The 12,647-nt window shown below is 35.7% G+C and overlaps 1 protein-coding gene across 3 annotated transcripts; it reads right to left on the bottom strand.

Moving 5' to 3' along the window:
• Window positions 1-2,751: 2,751 nt before the first annotated feature.
• Window positions 2,752-6,812, bottom strand: LOC113723674 (zinc finger CCCH domain-containing protein 46-like). Of its 3 annotated transcripts, XM_027246678.2 has the most exons (9): window positions 5,356-6,812; window positions 4,751-4,933; window positions 4,476-4,655; window positions 4,279-4,382; window positions 3,945-4,199; window positions 3,700-3,850; window positions 3,341-3,541; window positions 3,173-3,256; window positions 2,752-3,053 (listed from the first exon to the last, which is right to left on the bottom strand). In XM_027246678.2, exons 1-8 carry the CDS (start codon window positions 6,396-6,398, stop codon window positions 3,223-3,225), a joined length of 2,151 nt encoding a protein of 716 aa, XP_027102479.2. In that variant the 5' UTR covers window positions 6,399-6,812; the 3' UTR covers window positions 2,752-3,053; window positions 3,173-3,222. The 3 variants fall into 3 exon arrangements, with proteins under 3 accessions (XP_027102479.2, XP_027102484.2, XP_071923812.1); XM_027246683.2 differs by lacking the exon at window positions 2,752-3,053 and having other exon boundaries at window positions 3,173-3,236; window positions 5,356-6,546; XM_072067711.1 differs by lacking the exons at window positions 2,752-3,053; window positions 3,341-3,541 and having other exon boundaries at window positions 5,356-6,546.
• Window positions 6,813-12,647: the final 5,835 nt, after the last annotated feature.

Below are 12,647 nucleotides of genomic sequence, written 5' to 3'. Positions count from 1 at the left end.
TATAAATTACGCTCGTTAAAGTTTATTAATTGTTAATTAATTTGTAATACTTTGCCATTCATTGGACATATGATACAAAGGACAAATCTGGTACAAAATTCTAATTTCACTTTCTAAAATAATATTTTAATCATTTGGACTGAATTTGTAAATGATTAATAACCTCAGGGGAGGTCTGTGTAATTGTTCAAACCACAGGGGAGGTAAGTGTAAATGTCAGAAACCTCAGGGGAGGTTTCTGAAATTATCCCTTTTTTTTTTGCTAATCAGACTCTCACTGTCATTTTCATTATATGATTTTCATTTATTAGACTCTATGATAAAAAAAATTATAGCAGTGCAATTAACAAAAAAAGGGATGTGATTAACATTTTTCAAAAGAAAAGAGAAAAAAGAAATAGTATGTCCTGTAGATCAAAAACAAAAAAAAAAAGTGCAAATTGAAAATTAACTGTTCGTAGTATGGAAGACAATGGAGCATTATTTAATAGTATTAAGATTGAATTAAAGTCCAAGCAAGTACTCAAGTTTCCTCTGCTTCTGTAGTCAGTGCATTATTTAATATTGCTGAAACCTTGTATATAGTAGAATGTTTTATTTTTCAGTCTTAACAAATATTTGATGCATTTTTTATGCAAATAGATATCCTACTTGATTTTTTTTACTTAGATTCTTCATTTTGTGATGATGTTAACGATTTTTGTTTCATTTAATATTATTATTTGTTAATTTTATCTTATCATTTTATTTTCTCGTAGTTTATCAACTTGCTCATGTTTCAACATTACCAATATATAACAAACTTTAGTCTCATTTACTACTTTTTCAAAATGAAATTTTAAATTGACACATGAAAAAAATTGCAAGAGATTCAAAGTTTTTGGACTAAGTTTTTATGTTAACTTTCATGGTACTTAGTTCAAATTTTTTTATATTCTTATTATTTAATTATTAAATAGTATGTAATTTTGCAAAGTTGAGCATGGATGAAAAAATTTGATAATTAGACTTATTGAGCATTATAGGTAAATATTTAAAACTAATTATGGGTGTAAAAAGTGATATAAATTAATAATTTAGTTTGCAAAAATAAAATAAATTTACAAAAAGTTAAAATAAATGAATTATAAATGAGTAATTGGGTTACCCAACTCATTTTTTGATTTACTCATTTATACCCATCTAATTAAATGAGTATAAATGAATTGATTCACTTGTATCCATTACTCATTTCAACCCGTCAAAAATCACTCATTTTGACAACTCTCGTCGAAGACAATGGAGCATTATTTAATAGTTTGAAGATTGAATTAAAGTCCAAGCAAGTACTCAAGTTTCCTTTGCTTCTATAGTCAGTGCAGTTTCCTCTGCTTCCTTCCCCCAAAAAAAAATTTTTTTTTCAGCTTCTCACTTCTCTAGTACAGACTTGAAGACATTTTAATAAAAGAAAATTAAGACATCAACAACTGGACTCATCAGTTATATGCGCAAAGGATTAAGGCCCAGTAAATTATTACAAATTTGGTCCGGCAAATCATTAACTTTTGGCCTACCCCATGTTGTATGACTAATTTGCCCTCAACATAGAAAGCAGAGGTCTTTAAGGGAATCTTAGTCAAAGTACAGGATAAGGCCCCCCAACAAACATCAAAGTAAAATATTAATGTACCCTCATCCAGGTGTCAAACTTCCTTTTGCCTCCAAATTGTACCACTACATAGTAATATATAGCTGGTCTAAGCAACACAAAAAGGGAATCATGAGAAAGAAAACACAGATCCAAGTCATGGGATTTCATTTCCAGTGAAGCTAATCCAAAATGGAAAGAGGAGTAGGTGTAGGAGATTGGGTTTTACACTTTAACAGTAGGGAGTGAGTTTTAACTGCAACTTTTTTTCAGTGGATCTAAAGTTCATTTTTACCATATCAGCATATTTCTCTCTTTAGACCATAATTTTGGTGACAAGACAAATTTATGAAGAGGGAAAGGGGTGGGGGGTCTCAGAATTTGGAGCACATGTGCCCCATGGAATATAAAAGTAAAGAAAGGAAAAAAAAATACCAAAACAAAGGGGCACCAGTACCCATAAAACAAAAGGCCAAAAACATATATTTATATCTGAATCAGGCTAAGGGCTGAAAGTGAAAGGAGTGTTGTACCCTGATACCCATTCAAATACTGTCAGCACCCATGTGAACTAGTGGCCCTCCCCCTTCATGCCCAACCTAAAAGAAACCACAAAATGAGACAAAAGAGTGTCCCCTAAAGTAGCCTTTAATCGCATAAAAGAACACCCTTTTCTTTCTACCATCCTTTCGAATTTTTACTTTCTTTTTTTTTTCTTAATTAAATTGGTTGGGGGCGAATAGTCAAAACCATCATCCTCGTGTACTTTGTAAGATGATCCAACGTGATGAAGAAAGGCTGTCATGCAACAGAAGCAATTGAACCATAAAGAGTGACAGAAAAAATACAGCTTTCAGCCTTTGCTTCAGTCTTAACCACTTGTTTACCCTTTCGGGTTTGAACGCTGGGTCAAGTAGCTATGGTAGGCATTCAGCTCCTTTAGGCTTCCTTGGTACGGTGCAGCTGGTTCAGTGCATGATATATCTCTAAACCCCCTCTTTCACAAGAGACGTCAGGGCAATTACTTCTATCCCAGATTTTTCTTTTCTTTTCTTTTTTGGTTTCCTTGCAAGCTACTATATAACGTGGGGAAAAAAAATGCAAAAACGACGAGGAAAGAAGAGTAAATAAACATATTGTATGATAAAAAGTTACTACTGCCTTTGTTATGCTACTATTGTTCTGTGTGGTCCAGCACACTACTACAGAGAGGGTACAAATTAAACAAAGATAGACCCCACTCCCATAAATCAGTTCATCTGTCCTTTATGTATGCATTATGTATTGTTGTAAGTAGTATGGTATTGATGATGACAATAATCTTGGGGAGATCTTCCTTACAGATCTTTTCTTCTGTTGTGGGTATGGTTTGGCTATACAGCTAGAGGACTTTTACTTCTTGTATATGCTAGCTACTCAACTTTTTCTGCACAAAGGAGAAAAAAGCAAAGGTCAAAAAATCTAACAAACGAAGAATTCTTCCAAGTGAAACAAATATATGGATTTGCATGAATCAAATTAAGAATCCAAAAACAGTCCTCTTACCAAAAGCTAAAGTTAAACACTCCTTGCTAGCCATCTTTCACTCCTAGCACCTAAATTTCAGTGGCTTCTTGCCCAGATGAAAACCTGGTCAATAATAATACCAATAACTTTTAACTACCATCAGACAGTAACATAAAGAATAGATGCACGGTCGAAGTGGGAGTATACCTTGGCATTTGGAAGTAACATGATTTAAGAGAAGCCATGCTAAGGGTAGGAGTTGGGGCCAGCATTGGGATGTAGTTAGAAGATGATGTTATTGGGGAAATTTCATCAGCACTAGCTGAAGGTGTAGCAAATGAGGAGTGGAGTTCAGCAGTTGATTTAGTCGGAGAAGCAAAGAGGTTATCAGGAAGAATGTTCTCCAAGCTGCTTCCAGGAAAATTTGAATTTCATCAGGTAAAAAGCAACACTTAATTCATAAAGGAAGCAGAGAGAGGAATGCAAACAACATGCGTGAGTGCCTATAATAATACAAATGTCCAAGCCGATTAATTTAACATCTCATGCAAAACTGAATTTGATACCTTTCATGTGTATCAGATTCTTCAACCTTGGTGTTCTCTTCTTTGTTACCAGAGTCACTACCGCTGCTGAGAGCTTCAGATGCTTCCTGAAGCACCCGCTCATCAGTTGTAGCTGGAGGAGAGTTAGCAGCTTCTAGGTTACCATTAACCTCTGCAACAAAAATAAACTCAAGTAACTTCTTAATGCACAAAGCCTCAAGCTAAACCTGCAACAAACATCACAAGACTCTTTTAAGAGTGCCAACCTTCTGGAACTTCTAAATTGATGCCATCAGATGGAAGAATGAGATCTTGATTGATTTGAGACAGAGGCTGACTTGGAGAAGGGATGGAAACACCTTGCAATGTGCCAGGCTGCAATTGTTGACCCTGATTCTTTTCCATAAATCTCATATTAAACAGCCTTCTTCCCTGAAACTCAAGCGCTTGATGCAATTCTGCCTCCTGCTCTAGCTTTCTCCTCAACAGTATTTCTTGTGTATTATAAAACATCCTTGCACCTTAATGACATTAAAAAGAATTGGATAGGTATAGAGTTCAATTAGCAAATGGTAACATGTAAAGGTTCTTGTTTCTCACCGAAGGGAAGGTCATAGGGTTCCCTAGACTCGAGTCCTGAAGGACTCAAACACCCAGAAAAATCTCCTCTATCCAGATGCGGCTGTTGCTGTTGATGCTGCTTCCTGCACATTCATCCACAGAAATGCCCCCAATTATTCCTAGAAGACAATAAAGACTTCGTGCAACAAAAAATGAGTAGAAGGAAGTTTACATACTTGTCGGGGACTTTTCCTTTTTCTTTGTAGGGCTTGACAAGCACTCGCGAATCACACACAAAATGTGGATTTCCTTTGGCCAAGATCTGCTTCACAGTCTCCGGGTAGACAAATGTAACAAATCCAAACATCCTTTTTTGTTGATACGGGATTCTAACATCTTGCACTGGCCCAAACATGCTTCAGAAACAAATTAAAGAAGCAATAATCTTTAGCTAAATCTTAACACCTAGAGTAAAAATTCAAAAACAATCCACCAGGTATGAACAGGTTACCTAAAGTAATTAGAAACATCCTCTTCCTTGAATGTGCTATCAGCAGGAAAAGTCAAGTAAATCTGTCGGGAAGCTGAACTAGCACTTCCTCCCAATCCCATTGCCGAAAATTCACTCCTATCTGGTCGACACCGACCAAATTTGTGGAATTCATCACCCATCATCAATGCAGCGGCAGCGGATCTAAAATGTAGAATCATGTTAACATCAAGACAGCGACTTTAAACCAATCCTAAGGCCATTTGCCAAAAAATTATAACATTGACTTCATCTCAAACTGAGGTACGACTTGAAGCAAAAAGAGCCATCTTTCCAGCCTATGGGTAAAGCAACCAAACTTGGTCCGACAAGCCTCTAACTATGGTGTTCAATTAACACAAAAGCCAGCACATGCACACAGGTACACAAAAAAGTGCCATTAAAGCAGTTAAACTATGAACCAAAAATAAAACTGTGTCTCGTATACCTAATCGAAATTATTAGGAACACAGGCACAATGCAATCGGAGAAACACAAAACTAGTACCAATTAGTACTAATAATGAACTACAGTCACCAACTTTACACTCAAAATGTTCAAGATTGTGCCTTTTGGGGAAAACATACCTCTGATTATCGTTCAAGAAGTTCATGCACTTGTTGTAAGCAAAAGGGGGAGGCGCCCCAGATGCCAGTAGCTGCTGAGCAGCAGCAAACCTCTGCTGCTGAAGGGCCTTGAGTCTAAGCAACTCATCAATGCCATCAATCTTGCTTGGAGACCCCACCATCATAGGCCCAAGACCACCACCACTATCAGGTGAAGTAGAATCACCACCACCATGCAGGAACTTGCAACTGTTGCCATTCTTGCAAAAGCCTCTTGCAAAATACAAACATGGTCTCCAACCAAACCCACCATTTCCACCACCTCCAGCGTCATCACCACCAAGAAAAACATCATTAACAGAACAGCTCCTCCTATGTAACTGCTGGTGGTGATGGTGGGCCGGGCTGTCCTCGCAATTCCCATAAGGAAAAAGCACAGAATCACTCCTTCCACTGGGGCTAACAATTGGATCCAAAGATTCCTCAAGAAATGACAACTGATCTTGAACTTGAATGTTCCCAAACTCATCACCACTCAAATCACTACCATTATTGTTGAAAAAGGGCAAAGAGAGTGAAGGACTTGAGGACCCAGAAGCAGTATTAGTAGACCCTCCCCCACCTCCATTAACCACAGCAGCATAAGACGCTGCTGCTGCTGCTGATCTAGAGCTTCTCGAAGAAGTAGACCATGGGGAAGAGGGTGAAGAGGTGGTGTTGTTTGCCCCCAAATGGAACCTATTATTATTTGGGATAATGATTCTAGGGGATGTCTGGGAAAATGGGTTGGGCCTAGAACTTGGGATGGGATTACTGTTGCTGCTAAAAGGGGAAGGAGAGGAAGGTGTGGAGGGTGTAGAACAAGTGTTTGACGAAATTCCTAAACAAGCTTTGGCTTGGTTGACATAAGAGTGCAAAAGGGATTCTGGACTGAAGGCCAATCTTATCATCTCTTTCTCTCCCTGGTCTTGTATCAGTATATAACCTGTGATTCTTGAAGCGTTTTCTGGATCCAAACTTTGGATCCTCGACAGCACTATTTTTGTTGCTTCATAAGTATCCATGATGACTCCTATTTTAGTGTCTGTTACTACTATGTGAGACACACAGACAGAGAGAGACAGACAGAGAATGAGACCGAGTGAAGTAAGAAAGAGAGCGTTGAAGTTGAAGTTGAAGTTGAAGGCGAAGAAGTGCAGGGAAAGGGCTGCTGCTACCACTTCTACTACTACTACTACTATTAAACAGCAAAAACTACTCCAAAAAAAAAAAAGTACTGGTACTAAAAACTACTACAACTCCATCTGTAGAGAAGAGGGCCTTCTGGTTTTCCCCTCTTTTCTCTTTGGGAACTTCTTATTTTCGAGGAGAGAGAGAGAGAGAGAGAGAGAGAGAGAAGAGGGAAAGAGAGGGGGAGAAGGAAGGTGAGAGAGAATGAGGGAAGGGTTTTAAATAGTGAGTGAGTAAAAGAGAAGACTGAAAAATACGTTTGAGAAAACAAAAGATAAGGGGGGAGAAGAAAGAGGGGGGAGAGAGAGAGAGAGAGAGAGAGAGAGAAATGACAGAGGGAAAACGAAGGAGATGCGTGCTTATTTTGGGGAATTAGTAGGAAGAGGTGGCTAAGATTTAACCATGTTATAAAAGGTAATGATGGGTTGGAGACTTGTGTGGAGTTATATTTGTGTAATCATTAATATGCCCCCCCTATGTGTGTAATTATTGAATAAAGGTTATTTACAAGAAAAGGAATAATTTTTTTAATATCTAATTTTAATTCTTTTAATAGAGTACTATTTGTTGGAGCCCTTTTTAGGTTGTGTTGATTATTTATCCAAGTTTTTTACTTTTTTTTTTTTAACCATAGTGTCCACCACCATCTTTCTACTAGAATATATGGTCACAGATTTTGCCAGAGAAGATGGTGTTGTGGATGGGGAGGAAGAAGATAGACCAGACTGATGCTAGTAGAGAGAGTGGGTAGTCAAAGCTTGGTTGGATGGAAGTGATGGGATTGAGGAAGAAGATGGAGGGGGGTTGGTGGGAAGAGGAGGTGGGAGGGGCCAAAAACAAATTTTGCTTTGGGTGCAGCAAACACACCAAAACACAGCCACAGAGGTCTTAAAACTAAGAACCACAACTTTTGGTTTGCAGTGCAACCTGCAGCAGGCAGCAGGCAGCAGGCAGCAGCCTTGGGGAAAGGAAAACCTTTCTCTCTCTCTTTTCTTCTTTCTTTTCTTTGTTTCTTTCTTTCCTTTGTTTCTTTCCTGCTATATCTCTCCTCTCATCGCTCACTAGTCTAGTCCTTGTATCTTCCTCTCTCTCTCTCTCTCTCTCTCTCTCTCTTTGGTCCCTTTCTCTCTATCTCTCCCCCTAATATATTTTGTGGGGCTATCTTTTGCACAATTAGACAAAACAATGCTGAGTGGAAGTGTGGTTTCAGATCTGCTTTTAAGAGTAATACTCATAGTGTCATAGTCCACTCTCTTTCATTTAGGACTTAGATTATGCACTCCAAATTTGGTCAGATCAGCTTGATTTGCTAACATTTGTAGGGCGGTTTCTTATGATTAAAGGTTGGATCCCTCTGCTTAGATTTTTTCCTGTATTGTGAGATCATATAGGTCATCCACCCTAATTCTAACCTAAATACCTTTGGAGAATGAAATCTTGAGGGTATTAAGGCTTAGATTTGATTGCCTGAATATGCTGAAAGAGAAGAACAGTTGAAGGTGAAATTATTGCTTTCAGTTTTTCTACAGCGTAGTTATGAAATTGGGCCCAAGATTATGTCCACCTAGTCAAAGGCGGTCACCGATTTAACGATATATCGGTGACTCGCAACAAGCAACAGTGCGTATAGTAAATTATTATTGGTTCAAATGCTGAAAGAATTATATTCTCTATTTTAGGCTATTTTAAAATATTTTTTATGTTGAAAAAATCAAAATATTTTTTGATCTCTTCTTTTAATATAATCTTTCTTTTTATCAAATGTATATTACCATTCAAATTCAAATTTTGAATTTGTTAGAGTAAGATTGAAAAGATAAGTACAAACGTCCTTAAAACATGACAAAATAATTGAAACGGAAGGATTCCTAAATGTCGGGTGTTTGAACTATGAGTTTTCACAAAAAAAAAATCTTCTGAGATATCCCATTAACACATTTTTTTTAAATCACTTTTTCATCTTTGTACATCAAATCGTTATAATTTGTTTTTTACAAAAAACTCGAAAAAAAAATCGTAGTCCAAATGAGTTAACTGTATCAAAAATTAATGAGACGTGAGGATTAAATATACAAAACGATAAAATGAGTTTTTTTTTTTTTGAAATATGAATTGCTTATATAACAGTTTCTAATTGGTTTAAAATTGTACTGAATTTAACACAACACTGTAGTAAGATCTCTGTATAGCACATGCTCATTCGACAATATAATGACAAATATTGGATGAAGAAATCATGTAAGATACCGAATATACCCATATTATCACTAATTGATTGAATCTGAATACAACTACTTTATTCTCAACCGTCCCGTTCTTCTGGGTGAGACGCATGTATTTTTGCACTTCCTTTCTAATCAAGAGATTTTCTGCTGCTTGGCTTGCATGGAAATGGCAATATGTCTCACTAGAAGTTTGTAATATGTTGGTAAGGCCCATATGAAGCTGGGGATTGCATGTTCGACCCCATTTGAAGTGATACTTCTATGAACCATATGAAATCAAAAGGGGAATTGAATTTTCGGACCCATTCGAACCGATTTTTTATGAACCATATGACGTTAATGTTAGGGTTTTATTACAGTTATGTTTTTACCTTGTTCGATTAAGGATATGCATTGCTTTTTCTTTTTTGGATAAAAAAAATATTATTAACCAAATTGCTAAAAATCATCCGACACAAATTGTTTAACAAAGTTGGATGGGAAAAAGTTGGGTGGAGAATTCTAAAGAGATTCCGTAAAGTGTGAAGATTTAGCATGAAAAGCTAATTCATGTGTCACCTTATTGGAACCATTACAATTTTCAATATATCTTTTTATCTCACATACATCACATCACAAAAAGTGTTACAGTAAAAATATCTCAAATAATTTACAATCCAAACACACTCATAGATAGTCAAATATCTTTAATTGTAGCGCCACTGGCGATACCTCTTCCTCATCATGCAAGAGGTTAATAAACATTGAGTGTATCACCCTCCAAGACACAAATTTCACGAGTTTTTTTAGAAAATATACTGTAGCGATTTGATATATCTAAAGTAAAAAAGTAATTAAAAAATATGTTCACGAAAAATGTAGAGATTTTTTGATAGAAAATTCCTTTCCAAACAAGGCCAAGTCAATTGGAAATTCTTAGTTAAATGGAGATGTATACAATTGGTAACGTTGTAAGGGAATTGCACTCACCCACGCAATATGTATGTATCGAGTCTAATAAATGATTAACTCTCATTTAATATTAATCGACCAGATCATGCTATTTCAATTGAGTACTCAAGTCAAATTTGAATCCAAAGATACTTGATTAAGAGGCTTCCAAACATATATTTATCAAAAAAAAAAAAAAAAACAACCCCATACATACATACATATATATATATATATAATACATCATATAGTGAACTCCAACTAAAATCAAATTTTTTTTATTCAATGTCAATCAGGCTTAAACCAAAATTCGAACTTAGGCTTGTCTTGTTATAGTTGGTGCTCAATCGAGTTTGGTCAAGTTCAATTGAGAAAAATTTGGAGGCCTGACTAAGCCAAAATTGGATGCGGCTCGTCTTTTGCTGCCCTAATTTGTGGTTGAAAATTTCGTTGTCTTGTCTAATAAATCCACCACGGTTTCTCTTTCCGCTGTATATGCAAAAAGCACCCGTGTATAAGGCAATTGCCTTCACAAATAATCTCCAAGCGTTCACTTAATTGTAGACTGCACTCTTTGTGCCCTTACTTTCACAAATTTATGGTACATTACCAGAATTTCTTGAATTTGAAAATTTATGCTTTAGTCAAAAGACTTTAATAACCCAAAATAATTCCAAAGAATAATTAAGCATACCTTTTCCATTTCTTCAACATTTGATCTTGTGAAATTTTTTATGGATTAATATTTCCTACGCTAACAATGTATATACTATCAGTTTTTGATGAATGATAACTATGTAAAATTTGAATTTAAATTTTAACTTTTGTATATATGTCATAAATTCAATAGTGGTAGTATATACACTATTAGTATATATAAGATTTATTCATTTTTTATGGGGGAGAAAATTTCAAACTTGCTTGATTTGTAGAATGGATTTCCATCATTAATTACTCACTAAATGAGGTACAATCATCCTCATTTGATCGTTAGACCACACGATACAGAGGATTAATTTTTTTTTTTTTTAAAAAAAAAACAAGAGTTTGGTGCAACATGTACGGACAGAGAAGACAGCTGTGACTAGATTTGTTTGAATTTGTGTTGGTCTATTTGTACGACATAAGATGGAAAGCTAACATGATGCATTATAAGCCATAATTCCAATTATAGAAGATGGTTGATGATCGCATTCAAATTGCTTGCATATCAAAGGTGGAAAAAAGTAGCATCAATAAGCAAAATAATAGAATAATGAAAGTGACTGTTGAATTGAGTTCATAAGATGGCAATTGAAGAAAAAAGCTTCAGAATTCAAATCAAGAAAATTTAATATCATACTACCATTTTTCCCAGGTAATTAATAATATGTTCCATTGTGCAATCTACATCATTTCTTTATCACAAGTAATAACGTCCTAATTTATTTGTGTTGTCTACTACTTTTGTCCTATTATAAAATAGGAGTTTTCAAAAGAAAGAACTTTGATTATCAGTATCAAGCCTGCATTAACTGAGATCAATTCTGAGAGGTGAGAGTCATGTCTCTCGATTAAATCATTAATTTTCTTAAGCTGAATGCAACGTCGATCGGTGACAAATGGATAAACAATTGATTAAGGAAGGGTCTATTTGGATTGACTGTGTTTCACATATTAGTTTTTCATATATAAGTTCACAATAGCACGTATGTCAAATGCATTTTAAATACACTTACTAAAAACACTAAAAAATAACCAATCAATAAAAGATAAAAAAAAAAAAAGAAGAAAACATCACCACCCCACTTTCTTCCTCCACCACCAACCTCGTCCCTCACCACCACCACCCTACAAACCCTTTCTCTTCCCTCCTCTCCTTCCCCTACTTCTCCACAATGCTTCCACTTTCTCTTACTCTTACCATCTCTATTTTCCCCCCACTTGCCAAATCCCCTTCCTTCATCCTTTTCCCACCCCTTTTCCCTATTTTCCTCGCCGTCCTCCCCCTCTGGCTTCCTCACTATCCCTACCCCTCTCTCCTTCCATATTAGGTCGCATGAACAGATCACCTGACCTTTGTTCATGATCTGGTTGTGTGACCAAATTTGGAGGGATAAGAGGGCAGGAGTAGAGAGGAAACCAGAGAGGAAGAAAGGGGTTAGAAGAAAAAGGAAGGGGAAGAAAGAGAGAGGGGAAAGAAAGGAAAAAAGGGAGAAAATGGAAAGAGGAATAGAGCTATAAGCGAATTAAACCGTTCAAGTCCGACCTCGACACGAGCTCAGTGAACATCAAGTTCGAGTCGAGTTTGAACTAATCAAATTGAATTCAAGTTCGAACTCGAATTCAAAAATATTCAGTTCGTTAACTTGCGAGTTAACTCGATTAAATATTGTTATTTTTTATTCTTTATTTTAATAATAAAATTACATAAATATTTCTAATATTTTATTATTTGTTAAGAGAATTTATTATTTTTATTTTTTAAAAATAAATATAATTTTTTTTATTTGTTTAAGTTTGAACTTGAGTTTTATATTGAGAGCTCGTCGAGTTTGAGTTTCATAAAACTAAGTTGAAATTCGACTCGATTAGATCAAATCTCCACTTGACTTGGCTCGTTTGCACCCTGAAAAGGAGAAAAAAGAAGAGAAGATGAGAGAAAAGAAAAAAGGGAAGGATTGTGGCTAATAGGGGTTGGAGGAGGGAGGAGGGAGGGGTTGCAGGGTGGTTTAGATAGGGAGTAAGAGGAAGTAGTTTTGAAAAACTTTTTATTTTAAAAATATCTTAAAATATAATTGTACAGTAAAATTTTTGAAATAAAATACTATAAGATAATTTTTTTTATATATCTCGAAACATTCCCACATGAACACATAGTAATAAACGAGTGCTTACAAGGAAAAAAAATACCAAATAAACCAGAAAAAGTAATATACCAGTTATGTG

This window comes from Coffea arabica, chromosome 1c, assembly GCF_036785885.1.
Source record: "Coffea arabica cultivar ET-39 chromosome 1c, Coffea Arabica ET-39 HiFi, whole genome shotgun sequence".
NCBI lineage: Eukaryota > Viridiplantae > Streptophyta > Magnoliopsida > Gentianales > Rubiaceae > Coffea > Coffea arabica.
This window is presented reverse-complemented; position numbering and strand designations above follow the sequence as displayed.

What these genes read in the sequence shown, in the direction of transcription:
- LOC113723674 (XM_027246678.2), bottom strand. Translation starts at nt 6,398, where the DNA reads ATGGATACTTATGAAGCAACAAAAATAGTGCTGTCGAGGATCCAAAGT. An exon ending in TTCTTGAACGATAATCAGAG is followed by an intron (nt 4,934 to 5,355) that starts GTATGTTTTCCC and finishes TCTACATTTTAG; the next exon opens with ATCCGCTGCCGCTGCATTGA. An exon ending in GAATCTGATACACATGAAAG is followed by an intron (nt 3,542 to 3,699) that starts GTATCAAATTCA and finishes TCCTGGAAGCAG; the next exon opens with CTTGGAGAACATTCTTCCTG.